This window comes from Narcine bancroftii, chromosome 4 (assembly GCF_036971445.1).
Source record: "Narcine bancroftii isolate sNarBan1 chromosome 4, sNarBan1.hap1, whole genome shotgun sequence".
Taxonomy (NCBI): domain Eukaryota; kingdom Metazoa; phylum Chordata; class Chondrichthyes; order Torpediniformes; family Narcinidae; genus Narcine; species Narcine bancroftii.
Window position 1 is genome coordinate 303,944,261 of NC_091472.1, and position 14,859 is coordinate 303,959,119.

A 14,859-nucleotide genomic window follows, 5' to 3' on the forward strand; every position below is an offset into this window, starting at 1 on the left:
ACAAGGTCCCAGTGGAAAGGCAGCTAATGTCATTGGTTGAAAACAATACCCTTTTCTTTTCAACAATAGCGGAAATCCATTTAATTTCTCATCCTTACCTTTTAATCAATCTTATTTAATATTTTGAACACATAATACAGAAAATTAAAAATAATCCATATCCCAATTTTCTCATGGACTTTTTAAACCCACAATAAAGGTGCAATCAAGTCCAATTTCAATCCAAAATATACAAAATAGATGTTTATTATTTCTATAGTGCAACCTTGTTAGTTACAATGGATCTGCCTGTCCCGCATCGGACTTGTCAGCCACAAACGAGCCTGCAGCTGACGTGGACTTTTTACCCCCTCCATAAATCTTCGTCCGCGAAGCCAAGCCAAAGAAAAGAAAGAACCTTGCTTTTACTAAATTCATTTGTTTCTCTGGTAAAATGTAACGAAGCATGAGAAAAAATAATTTTATAATCCATATGGAGCTTACATACTGAAATGGAAGTAACATTTTATTCTAACCTCATGGACTGACCAGCTTTGTGCAGTTTCATCCATGTGAATGAGTTCAGTCTCAAATCTTTAATTCAAAAAAGGCGAATACAAAAAGGGCCAGTCCTCAATCCGTTTCAGACATTTTAAGAATTTTCTTTGTGCATGAAATGGATGTGAAGACAAAACAAATGGAATTTATGACAACTATGATGAAATGAAGACATGCTTAAGATAAAATGAAACCAACTTTATAGCTGAGAGGCTAAATGAACGCCATACGAACTGCACAAGACGCACATGAACACTGAGGCAGACATGCATTTACAACTGCACTGCGATAACCTTACAGAATTTCTCATACTTTACTTTAAATATCAACGACACCTCCTTGTTACTGCCAACTCAGTTCATTTCAGCAGTACTTCATTTCAATGGCCTGGGGATATAGGTAATGGAACATTACTCACTGTGATAGCCAGATTTCTTCTGCAAGGCTGTTACAGGACAGTCTTTATGAGCTAGAAGTAGTTGCTTCAGTTGAGCCACTTCATTTCTCAGCAGGGTGACTTCGTTCTAAGGAACAAAGAAAAACTTTCACCAAGAAGCATCGCCATTAACCTCAGGCATCACAAGATTTGAATATTCTTGGATTTTGTATGTCGATACGGTAGATATGGTCATTCAACTTCAGCCTTACTGTCAACAGGTTTGCTGTCTAAATTTTCGCTGAGGTGAAAGGTGTGATAATTTGGAGATTTGGAGATTGCCAGCACAAATCCATTCCAAAGTCGATCAGCTCTGAATCTTGTCCTAGGGGCTCCACTGCCAAAAACCCATCTATGTTTATCTCAGAACTTAATAATGCAGGAGGATTCAAAGTAGATTTAATGATCTGCTGTGAACAGCACATTATTAAGAAGAAAAAGTCACCTTACTTTTTCTGCAAGTCTCACACCAAATAACAAACTACAATGGCCCAAAATAGCAACCAAGGTACAAACAGGCATATTAATTTTAATGACTGATATGACCAATATATAAATATAATAGATTAGTTAATACATCAAATGAAAAGCTGACATCTTTAAATATCTATTAGCCCTTTGCGATCCAAATTTGGTGGTCTTGCTTTTAGGTTTCAAGATCATTTGCGTGAATTAAGATCTTTTAAAAAAGATGACAGATTTTGATGTAAGATTTTACTTTACTATTACCAATTTAGTCCCATTCCCTGCTATTGTAATAATTGTATAGCAGGGTGAGTAGAGAACAAGTTGCACTGCAAGATATGCATGAAAGCTTCAGACATTTTTTGCAAAATTACATGCAGCATTAAAACTACCTTCTATGAAGTACATTAGGGAAGGAATGATGGCCCAAACTAAAGCTCAAACCAGATGCCAGTGACTGAGTCATCTGCATTTATATTGGTGCATTAACAAAAAGCCCAGAACATATGTTGGATCAAAAGTCGAATGTGAACAGAGGAAGAAGAATCAGAATCAGGATTTATTATTATGAACAAGTCATGAAATTTGGTGTTTTGTGGCAGCGTCATAGAGCAAACATACATATTATAACCATCTTATGACAGTACTTTAAAAAATAAAATAATTGAGCACAAAAAATAAGGCAGTGTCTTTGCTTCATTGATTATTCAGGAATCTGATGGTAGCAGGGAAGAAGCTGTATCCTTGCACTGTTGAGTGCTTATTGTTTAGGCTCCAGTACCTTTTCCTTGATGGTAGCAGAATGACGGGGGTCTTCTTTGAGGATAGAGGCTGCTTTATAAGACACTACCTCATGTAGATGTCCTCGATGGAGTGAAATCTGGTGCCTGTGATGTCACAGCCCAAGTTAACAACCCTCTGGAGTTTATTCTTGTCCTGAGAGTTGGCACCTCCATACATGGCAGTGATGCAAACAGCCAGAATGCTCTCTACGATATACCTGTAGAAGTTTACAAGAGTCTTCGGTGACACCACAAATTTTAGCCGCTGATGAGCCTTCTTTGTGATTGCATCAACATGGTAGCTCCAGGACAGATCCTCAGAGATGTTGACACCCAGGAATTTGAAATTCTTGACCCTCTCCACTACTGAGCCCTTGATGAGGACTGGGTCGTGTTCCCCTGACTTCCTCCTGAAGTCCACAATCATCTCCTTGGTTTTGCTGATGTCGAGAGCAAAGTTGTTCTCATTACACCATTCAATGAGCTGATCCACCTCCCTCCTGTACAGTTTCTCACTGCCATTTGTGATTCTGCCAACAACTGTGGTGTCGTCAGCAAACTTGTAGATGGCATTGGAATTGTGCCTGACCATATAGTCATGGTGTATAACGAGTAGAGCAGAGGGATAAGCACGCATCCTTGGGGTGCACCTGTGTTGATAATCAGTGAGGAGGAGACAGTGTTTCCAATTCATAGTGACTGGTCTTCCAATGAGAAAGAATAAATTCAAATACAAATAATCCCAAAGATTTAATGACACTAACATTTACGTACAGTTTATTAAATAATTAGGTTTTCAAGATTAAAGATAATGATAGCTGCAAGATTTTATGAATTTGAGATTTGCAATTAAAATATAAAAAGGGTACAATCAAAAGTCAGAAACTTTTATGAGATCACGATTGCTGCTGTCCCTATCATGCAACTTGATAACCATACACAGCTGGATAACGCAAACCAGGGCATTTCTGCAATGCTGTCAAAGACAGCCTTCTATACTTATTAAACATACAGTTTAGAATAAAGTAAAAGCAATGATACTTAATTATAACCTACTGTACCGATCATCTGTGCTTGAATGTCAGCTGAGGAATTATAAAAGAACCTTATGATTGATTAATGGGTTCATACAAAGTACAGTTTAATTATTTTTTTGACATTCAATTTTCAGTAAAAGACATAATGGGTGGCATGCTTAACGGCTTTGCTTCTGGCTAAGATACAAAGGAGAACTGAGAAGTTAATGTATTTTCCAAAATCCATTAATTTCAGTTCAAATAGAGCCTACAAGTCTCCACTTAAAGAGAGAACACACCAAACAATTTGTTAAAAATTTGCAAATAAAATCATATTGTTATTCAGGCTTGTAACAATTTTCTGTTTAACAAATTGGTTTTACAAAGCAACATGCCATTTGAGAAATTCACATGAAGTGACAGAATATTATTGTTACCTCGTTAATTCCATTAACGGAAAGAGACTTTATAACTCACCTGCAGTTGTATGTTGGTTGAACTGAGGTCTTCTGCCTTCTTTTCAAGAGACTGAACCCATACCTTTCTTTTCTGTCTACACCTTGAAGCAGCTGCTCGGTTACGCTCTAAAAATTTCCTCCTCTTCTCGTCTGGGTCTTCATTCATTGCTCTCCGCCTTCTACCACCACTGCTCGGAATCTGATGAGTAGGCTGGACTGGGGAACCCTATAATGAAAGCACCAATGATTATATCAATAATCTTGAAAATCAAAGCTCCTTCAACAATTATCTTCCACTTTTTTCTATTCTGACAGTTTCATTGTGAAACCACTTCTCCATATTAGTTTTTTGGCAAACCCTGAAGAAATAAAATATTTAGAGGTACAATAATTAAAAGTATGTGTATCTTAAAATATGAAGGAAAAACGAGCACCGTTGGAAATCACCAAAAAATCTCCAGATGTATTTTTCTTCGCTTCTCGAGCTGCTTCGTATTTGGAGCATTTTCTTACTTTATTCCACCGCTTTTAATGTTGTAAAAATTATTCATTAATAAAAAAAAATCAATATATATGTTCATAAATAAGAAATATCCAGACAAGGAACAATATCACTTTGATACCCTTCTAATGACTTGATTGGCAAATTTACATTGAACTGAACCCAAAAGATTCCCTTGATAAAATGAACGATACTTATTTTTGAAACTGCAAATGCCAAGGATAGCATAGATTTTTACAATTTATCTTTTAGACGGTTAATATATTCAACAAGGTGTCATCAATTTGATTTCAGATTGGCCCTGAGTTATGATTTTATATGGAGTGAAACACGAAAATTTGCAGATGCTGGAGGAACTCAGCATGTCTTGCAGTATACAAAATTTCGGGCCTGATATTTTCTTCAAGATATTAACAAAGAGCAGGCAGGCACCTGAATAGAAAAAGGCTGGGGAGAAGGGAAGAAAGGGCAGGGGAAGAAGCACAGGCAAACAGACAAAAGGCAATAATTTGAGGTGGATTGAAGGAGAAGAGAAGAAAGGTGAGATTTGATTGGGGGAAGGCGGTGCTAACGAAAACCGGAGAAGATGATGTAAATGCCACTTGGTTGGAGGTTGCTCATACGGAATATGAGGTGTTCTTCCTCCAATTTGCGGGTGGTCAAGTCAAGTTTATTGTCATCTGACTGCACAAGTACAACCTGACAAAACAGGTTTCTCTGGTTTTTGGTGCAAAACATAATCCAGACATACCAGATACAGACAAATAAATACAACTACAGGTCAAGTATTCTTATACAAATAAAGAAATAAATATTGTCTCCTAAATAAGAGTCACGGATGGTTGCGAGTGTGAGAAGTTCCTTTGGTTGTTCAGCATTCTCACTGCCCATGGAAAGAAGCTGTTTCTCAGCCTGGTGGCACTGGCTCTGAAGCTCCCGTCTCTCTTTCTCGACAGGAGGCTAAGAGATGCTGTGTGCAGGCCGGAACGGGACCTTAATGATTTTGCATGACCCCAGTAGATCACGTCGATGGGGGGGGGAGTGGGAAGGAGAGTCCAGTAACCGTTTCTGCCACTCTAATGGTCCTGTGGTTGACCTCCAATCTATTTCTCTGCAGCAACTGTACCACACTGTGATGCAGCTGGCCAAGACGCTCTCGAAAGAGCTTGTGAAGATAGTTGACCTGATGGCAGCTGGTAGCCTTGCCTGCCTCAGTCTTCTTAGGAAGTGCAGTCACTGTTGCACCTTCCTTACATGTGAGGAGATGCATGTCCACAGTAGGTCACTAGTTAGGTGAACTCCACAGAACTTGGTGCTCTCCACTATAGAGTTATTGATATGTAATGGAGGGTGGCCGTTCATGAACTTCCTGAAGTCCACAATCATCTCCTTCATCTTGTCCACGGTGAGACTCAGGTTGTTTCTCTCGCACCACATCATAAGATTTCCCACCTCTTCTCTGTAATGTGACTCATCGTTGTTGCTGATGAGTCCGACGACTGTTGTGTCAATTGCAGACGATGACACTGTTGGAGCTGGATTTGGCACTGCAGTCATAGGTGTGTAGTGTGAATGGGAGCAGGCTGAGCACACACCCTTGAGATTTGCCAGTGTTCAGTGTGATGGTGCTTAACATTCTGCTACCAACCTGGACTTTACGTTAGGAAATTGAGAATCCAGTTACAGAGAGGGGTGTTGAGTCCCAGTGAGAACAGCTTCACCACCAGCCTCTGGGGAATGATCATATTGAACGCCAAGCTGAAATTGATGAATAGCATCCTGGCATATGAGGTGTCATTCATAGGTCATGACAGAGTGAAGAAAGAAGACTATAGCATTGTGTATGGAATGGTTTCTTTGAAAGGCAAACTGAAATGGGTCCACCACTTCTGGGAGGTGTGCTTGGAATCATTCCATCACCAGACGCTCAAAACATTTCATAGTGGTGGAGGTCGGTGCCACAGGACAGAAGTCATTGAGGCTATTATTGTCGCCCTCTTGTCTATCACGATGATGATGGCTGTCTTGAATCCTTTTGAACAATAGATGTACAGTCTGACTGAAAGAGAGGTATTGTTGTATTTAACTCACACGGTTGACTTGTGATCTCTTATCATCTTGATCCCTTGCCAATGCATCTCGTGCTACCGGTGTCACACAGCTGTTTGTGGATCCTCTGTACATACCCATGTTTCGATTTCTGGATTGCACAGTCTCAGTCTGGCAGCGCATGAGACCAGGCTGTCAGGGGAATGAGGCGGGGGAATGAAATGGGTTGCCTCTGGGAGAACCCTGCTATTGCAGCAGACAGAGCTAAGATGCCGAACAAAGCGATCTCCCAGATTGCGTCCAGTATCTGATGTAGAGGAGACCACAATGGGAGCACCGGATGCAGTAGATGACCCCTGCAGATTGACAAGTGATGCTTCACTTGGATGGGGCCCCAAATAGTGGTGAGGGAAGAGTAGATGAGGGAGTCACGGAAGGAGTGGTCCTTGGGGAATGCTGAGAGGGGAAGATGTATTTGGTAATTAGATCACGTAAGTGGTGGTGGAAATGGCAGAGGATGATATGTTAGATGCGGAGACTAGTGGAGTGGTAGGTGAGGACAAGGGGAAAGCAAGGTTGATGTGAGTAGAGGGGAGCCACGTTTTTTGAAGAAGGAGAACATCTCAAATGATCTCGTTTAGAAAATCTCGACCTGGGAGCAGATGCGACAGAAGAGAGGAATTGTGAGAAAGGAATGGAGAGAGTATGAAGAGATGTGATAGAGGTACCTACACGAGTTGGTGGATTTTAAGTAAATGTCTGTCGAGTTTGTCTCCTGAGATGGAGACAAAAAGATTGAGAAAGGGGAGAGTGTAGCTTGAGATGGACCAAGTGAATTTGAGGACAGGGTGGAAATTGGCAGCAAAGTGGATAAAGTCAATGAGCTTGGTGCCACTGGAATTGAAGTGGACACAATGAAATAATCACACAGGCATTTTTAGAGTGAATCAAATGGATTTACTCTTCATCACGTGCACAACCTTTTAAAAGCCAGAATCCCCTTCTCGACATGTGCTGATGTCATCATGCACTGATGTAACATTGCCAATTTGATACTTCCTGGGAGTTGTAGTGCTGCCATAGCACTGCTACAGTTTGTCTGTCTTTTATGTTGTCGATCTCTGTGATGGACTGTTGGCTGCTGCAGTGGGGAAGACTTGTCCACATTAAGCCTGTCAATAGGGAAAGATTGTGGCTTCCCTCCAATGTCCAAAATACAGGTCGACCTAGTTTGTCTGAGTATCCTATAAAGTCCTTCGTAGGGCGTCTGTAAAGGTTGACCAAATGTTCCCCTACGGACAGCTTTTGAGGTCTTCGGTCACAAAAGAAGTGTTCTCCGTGTGACGATAGTGGTATAGGGGTGATTTTTCCTACGGTCTCCCTTTGCCTGCTCAACAGTGATCATCATTGGAGTTGGGATGGTAGGGGACGAACTCCCCTGGAACCACCAACGGTGCGCCTTACACGAGCTCTGCAGATGAAGCTTGGAGGTCCTCCTTTGGAGTTGGGATGGAAGGGGACGAACTCCCCTGGAACCACCAACGGTGCGCCTTACACGAGCTCCGCAGATGAAGCTTGGAGGTCCTCCTTTGGAGTTGGGATGGTAGGGGACGAACTCCCCTGGAACCACCAACGGTGCGCCTTACACGAGCTCTGCAGATGAAGCTTGGAGGTCCTCCTTTGGAGTTGTTCTAATGCCCATGGCAGCTCATCAGCCCAGTTTGGGCCCTCTAACCTAGCCATCAAGGCTGACTTAAGATGTCAATGAAACCTTTCCACCATTCCATTGGACTGGGGATGTTTGGCATTTGTATAATGACCAAGAAAGACAAGGCCATTCACATCGAGGAAGTAAACCAAAACAAGACACCCAGGAACTAAGGAACGCCCAAGCACAAGTGTCTGTAGCAGCATCTACCAACCGCATAAACCTATTACTGTAAAAAGATAACGGTATGCTCTTGAAATTGGAAATGGACCAACGATGTCCACAAGGACATGAGCAAAACGCCAAGTAATTGCTGGCACAGACTGCAGTGATGCCTTTGTATGCTGCTGAACCTTTGCTTTTTGGCAAGCAATGCAGGACCTCGCCATTTGTGCAATGTTTGTTTTAAGACCGCGTCACACAAAACTGTCTGAAACCATATGAAGAATCAATCTAATCAATGAATGTGAGAGAACACGCACAGAGTCGAATACTCGATGTTTCCATGATACTGGAACTATTGGGCATGGGTGTCCTGTTGATATGTCACAGAGGAGTAGTTAGACATTAACTCCAAACTGGACATCTTTCAATTGCAGGTTCGTGATTGCAGTCTGATAAGCGTTTGTTTCATGAACATGTTCTTGGGCCGCGGCCAAAGCTGTGTAGTTAATACCTTGATCTACAGACGAAACCTCGAGTGGGGCAGAGAGGGAAAGTGCATCAGCTACTACATTGTCTTTTTGGGAAATAAATAGTATTTTTGTGGAAAATTCTGAAATGTATGTTAACTGCCGTTGTTGTCGAGCTGACCAGTGCTCTGTGATTTTAGAAAATGCATATCTTAAGGGCTTGTGGTTGGTGTACATAGTAAGATCTCTGCCATCCAAAAAGTAATGGAAGTGTCGAATAGACAAGTAAATAGCCAAAAGCTCCTTATCAAAAGCACTGTATTTCTCCTCTGCTTTTCAGTGATGATGGCTGAAGAATGTTTTTATTGCCCATTGACATATTGATGAAGTGCACCTCCTACGGCCATATTGGAAGCGTCTGTAGAAAGAGCGGTGGCTGCATTTCAAACTGGGTAGCTGGGCATATGAGTCTAGCAAATCTTTAGTCTTCAAGAAGGCATTGTTTCTCTCTTCAGTCTAATGGATGGTTCTGGCATTTCCGGACAGTAAATCAAAAAGAGGCTTCATGATATGAGTGCTCCCGGAAGAAACCAACGGTAAAAATTTAACATTCCCAAGAATTTCTGCAGGCTTTTAACCAAAGCAGGTCTTGAGTACTGGTAATGGCCCCGACTTTGGATGGCAGCGAGATCATGCCTTCCTGAGTAATCCTATACCCCAAGAAATCAATAATTTCTTGTCCTAAAACGCATTTATCCGGATTGATGGTCAGTCCAAACTTCTAAAGATGAATAAAAAGCTTACAAAGATGTTCCAAATACCTTCCTTAGTTCCATTGGCCACTAAAATCACATCAAGGGAAATAAAGACATTGGTCATACCAAGTCCTAAAACATCCATCACCCACTGAAATGATTTGAGTGGCATTCTTTAATCTGAATGGCATTCGTAAAAATTCGAACAACCCAAATGGGGTAATTATTGCTGTTTTTGGAATGTCTTCTGGCTCTACCGGTACTTGGTGATAGACACGGACCAAGTCTATTTTGGAGAAGATCTTCGGACCATGCAAATTAGCCGAGAAATCCTGAATGAGTAATCAGATAACCATCCAGGATGGTGGTGTTGTGAAGCCGCCTCTAATCTCCATAAGGTCGCCAAGCTCCAATTCTTGACCATATGTAATGGAGATGTCCAGGGACTGTCAGACCTATGAATTATGCCTTGTTCCTCCATTTTAGCAAACTCTTCCTTAGCTAAGCACAGCTTCTCTGGAGGCAAGCTTTCGCATGGATAGGAGGGCCCTTAGTACAAATGCAGTGAGTAACATGGTGCTTTGCAGTGGAGGCAGAAAATTGTAGAGTAGTAATCTCAGGGAAATCTTGCAACAGCTTGGAGAATTCATCTACTGGTTTACTTAATGTTTGGAGGTGCAGAGCAGGGGTATAGGCTTCTACCACAGGAATAGTCTGAAAAGTATTTCCACCTGTTAGCCAATGCTCTTTTATGTTGACAAGGAATGAATGAGCCCAAAGAAAATCTGCACCGAGCAAAAGTCGGGATCTTGCTGCTGTAATAAATGGCCAAGTGTAAAGATGATTCTCGATCTTGACAATCAACTTCCTGGTGCCTAAGGTCGGAATGTTGGAACTGTTATCTGCTCGTAGTTTCAGGTCCGGGGTAGGATGGCGTGTGTCAAAACCAGTGAGTGGAAATACACTAACTTCTGAACCCATGTCCACCAGAAATTTTTGTTGCGACAACTGGTCCCATACATACCTCTTGCAGGTTTATTGCCAACCACCACAGCCTTTACTGGCAGTTGGCCTGGGCGCTTTCCACAAACAGACAGGGTGGAAGGCACTTGTGGGTATTAACTCCCCAACGCCTGTGGCAATAATACCAAGACGAGGTGTCCACAGGCTGCTTGCTTGTCTTGGGGCATTGCCTGCTTGTATGGAGTGATGTGATAAGAGCACTAGAGTGTGACATGGGGTCAATATCGGAGGGGCTGGTTGTGCAGACTTGTTTTTCCTTGCTGTCCTATTTAGCCAGCCATAGAATGTCTGCCTCTGCCACTACAGCCCTTGGATCTTCAAATGAACACTTAGAAACAAGAGCTTATTATCATCTGGCATTTTCTCTAAAAAGAACTGCTCGGATAACATATTGGGTCTTTTGTCAGCTGCCAGGAATGCCATTTCTTCCATTACTTCTGAAGGGGCTGCCATTTCCCTACGGGACACACCATATACACGTAATAAAAGTGCTTTTAAAGCGCCATACTCGCTGGTACGTTATGGATCTCATAGGAAGTCGCAGACCCTCTTAGTTACGGCCTGGTCCAGGGCACTGACAACATGGTAATAACAAGTGGTGTCCAATACAACTTTACGAAGGTAAAATTGAGCTTCAGCCTGTTGGAACTACAGTTCAGGCTCAGCTGTCCAGAAAGGTGGCAGCAACACAGCAACAACTGCAGAGTCTATGTTTGTCCAAAAATACATTTTTGGACTTGTCGGGGATCACCAATTGTGGCCACTGGAATTGCAGTGGACATGACGAAATAACAACACAAGGCGTTTCTAGAATGAATGAAGAGGACTTACTCTTCATCACTGGTGCAATCTTTTAAAAGCCAGAATCCTGCGTTCAAATGTACCGACATCATCACACACTGATCTCACATGGCCGGTTTGATGCCTCCTGGAGTTGTAGTGCCACCATAGCACCGCTAGAAGCTCATCATAGGTGCATGAGGCAGGACCAAAGTATTTATCAACGAAGCAGAGGAAGAGTAGAGGAGCCTCGCCTGTATAGGCTTGAGGCATGGATTGCTCCATGTAGCCAACAAAAAGGCAGACATAGCTGGAGCCCATGTAAGTCCCCATGGATACTCCATTGACTTGAATGGATGCATGATGGAGAGCATTTTCCTTAGTATTCAGAATCAGGATTTATTGTCATGAACAAGTCATGAAATTTGGTGTTTTGTGGCAGCATCATAGAGCAAATATACATATTATAACCATCTTATGACATTACTATATAAAAAGAAAATAATAACAATCATTGAGCACAAAAAGTAAGGCTGTGTCTTTGCTTCATTGATTATTCAGGAATCTGATGGCAGCAGGTAAGAAGCTGTCCTTGTGCCGTTGAGTGCTTGTCTTTAGGCTCCTGTAACTTTTTCCTGATGGTAGCAGAGTGAAGAGGCCGTGGCCTGAATGGTGGGATTCTTTGAGGACAGAGGCTGTTTTTTTAAAATACCGCTTCATATAGATGTCCTTGATGGAGTGAAGTCTGGTCCCTGTGATGTTGCAGACCAAGTTAACAATCCTCTGGAGTTTATTCTTGTCCTGAGAGTTGGCGCCTCCATACTAGGCAGTGAGGCAACCAGCCAGAATGCTCTCCACACTACACCTGGAGAGTCTTCAGTGACATACCAAATCTCCTCAGACACCTCACAAGGTGTAGCCACTGTGAGCCTTCTTTGCGATTGCATCAATGTGGAGGTTCCAGGACAGATCTTCAGAGATGTTGACACCCAGGAATTTGAAATTCTTGACCCTTTCCACTACTGAGCCTTCGATGAGGTCTGAGTCGTGTTCCCTTGACTTTCTCCTGAAGACCACAATCATCTGCTTGGTTTTGCTGATATTGAGCACGAAGTTGTCATTCACCCTTCAACAAGCTTCCTCATTTCAGTTTGTGATTCTGCCGACAAATGTAGTGTCATCGGCAAACTTGTAGATGGCATTGGAATTGTACCTGGCCACACAGTCAAGAGTGTATAACAAGTGGGTTAAGCACACATCCTTGGGGTGTGCCTGCATCGATGATCAGTGAGGAGGAGATGTTTCCAATTCGTACTAATTGTGGTCTTCCAATGAGAAAGTCAAGTATCCAGTTTCAGAGTGGGGTACAGAGGCCTAGTTTGTAGCTTCTTGAACAGCACTGAGGGAATAATGGTACTGAAGGCCAAGATGTAGAGCAGCCTTATGTATGAATTGCTGTTATCAAGCTGATCCAAAAGTGAGTGGAGAGCCATCGATATTGCATCTGCAGTGGAGTGACCGTATGTTCGCTCCACAGCAGATACCGTATTCTTGATTTTTTTTGACTGAAAATTAATTATTCCAGCTTCCAAGATCATGGCAAATAACTCTGGTGCAAAATACACTCATGTAAATGTTGGATGAGAAAGTACCAATCTGTCTAGAATACAGACCACTAGCAATTACAGCTTGAATAAATTTGCTGTCGTCTCTGGTATTATACACAGGAGGCATGATGACAGGAAACTAAAAAATCAGCAAAAATCAATTTTCTGATCAAACGTTAATCCTTGTACTCATAATGTCATTTTTCGATCTCCATTGTTAACTGCTGTATGTTTACCTCGATGAGTGCCAAAACATTTTTTAACTTGAAAATTAATATTCTTTACATGCAGCGCAACCTTAATATGACCAAGGTGTCATGAGGTCATTTTAATGCTTGTTTTATAAGCCACCCGTGTTACACGCAACTATCATTACCTTATATCTGCCCTGGGTATATCAGAATTCCAACATGTTAAGGTACATTATATTGAGTTTGCACTCTATTTGAACAAATTCAGTATAAACTATTCAATCTAAATAGCTTTGTCTTGAAATCCATCACAAGAATGAATTTGCTTCTACTTTCCAATTTTCTTTATTTGTACTAGATGGTACTCTGCTGTGTTTTAGAATGCAATTCCTTGTTGTAAGGAAACATTTGACATCATTTTCTGCTTCTGTTTGTAATTGTCCTGTTGACCTTTAATACGTAACTGGACACAATAGGATTTCATTTAAAATGCCCTCTATGTTCAATGATTGACAATGACCCAAAAGTATAAGCAATATTAGTCCAGTGCTATTTAAAATTAAACATATCTATCCTATGATGCTAATGTGTTTTAATTAGATGCACAAGCTAATGTATATCATAGAGTTGTTCTAAAAATAAAACGCTCAGACATACTAAACAGCGGGACAACGCTGAAATTAAGATATACAAAAAAGAATTAAATATCGTTCAACTAGAAGCAGAAGTGCAGGAGTATAAAGGTAACATGATCCCAGACAGACTATTGGCTTGTAAGTGTTAAAATTATTGCCATAAAGCAGAATGATTAGGTTTCAAGATGGGTCATCTTCAGAAGGCAAGAGTATTTAATTAAAGGCACTTTCAGAGAGGGCCAAAGTCCAAATATAAAGGCAGAGAACCTCCGCCACAACGCATAACCACGTACCTCTCTGAATGTGCAGAGGTAGTCTCCGAGCCTCATAATCCAACCCCTCTTGGAGAGGGATAATCGGTGGAGCGCAGTGCTCCGCCGATCAATTTGAATGTATAGCCATGCTAAGAGGCTGTTTAGGGGCAGGCTGATGATGCCGTCAGCCCGCGATTCATCTCCCCACTCATCCCTCTCCCTCCAAGCCAGGGGCAGCAGTAGCCCTTAGGGCAACAGGAGCAGTGGGGACCGTCGGGGCAGTGGAAGCTCTCAGCGGGTCCATCAGGGCAGCCAGAGCAGCGGTAGCTGGCGGGACAGCAGGAGCTGTCAGTGCAGTGGGAGTCATGGGGGGGGGGGGCAAGTGAGGGCTGGGGAAGCCACAGCGAGCCACTTTGGCCTTCGGGGCTGCTCTCTGCGGCTCAAATTGTGGCAGAGCAATGGCTGACCTCCCTGCCCATAATCCCTCACGCAGCTGGAACTGTTCTGGGAACCACAGAGCGGTTCCAACTGCTTGGGGGATTATGGGTAGGGAAAATGGCCATTGCTCTGCCACCTTTTTTATGATAGGTGGTGCTATGGCATCAGTCGCCCTGCCTCCGTCGGATCCGGAGGGCGCTACGAGGCTCCTCTGGATATGAATGGGATTCCGGAGCAGCCTTTTCAGGCTGCTGTCTGAAAGGTAAGTTCTTAGTTTTCCATCTGCTCCTGCAGCCGGCCTCCAGGAGGAGGCCTGACATGAAACGGCCTTAAGGTACAAACAACTGAGAGACATCAGGATTTGAATTCAATTGAGAACTTTGAGCATATTAATGTACTTACTATTTCACAGATCCAAGTCAAACAATGGCTTCAAGCTAAACACTCCTTATCTTATTCCTCTATAGACAGGCAACTTTTTCTTTCTTCCATATCCACACCATCTTTCTCCTTTTGATTGTTACACCATTTACCTATCAGCATGGGATATGCGAGATAACCAGTGAAAACCATAGGTTTATCTAACATTAT

General features: G+C 42.3%; 1 protein-coding gene across 11 annotated transcripts in view; it reads right to left on the minus strand.

Moving 5' to 3' along the window:
- The window catches only part of atf2 (activating transcription factor 2), a 147,650-nt gene that overhangs the window by 27,782 nt on the left and 105,009 nt on the right, over positions 1–14,859 (minus strand). For all 11 annotated transcript variants that reach the window (XM_069935781.1, XM_069935782.1, XM_069935790.1 and 8 more), the window contains 2 exons: positions 3,714–3,920; positions 956–1,061 (listed from right to left, as the gene is read on the minus strand). In XM_069935781.1, coding sequence (XP_069791882.1) covers positions 956–1,061; positions 3,714–3,920 — 313 coding nt within the window. The remainder of the gene's footprint in view (positions 1–955; positions 1,062–3,713; positions 3,921–14,859) is intronic.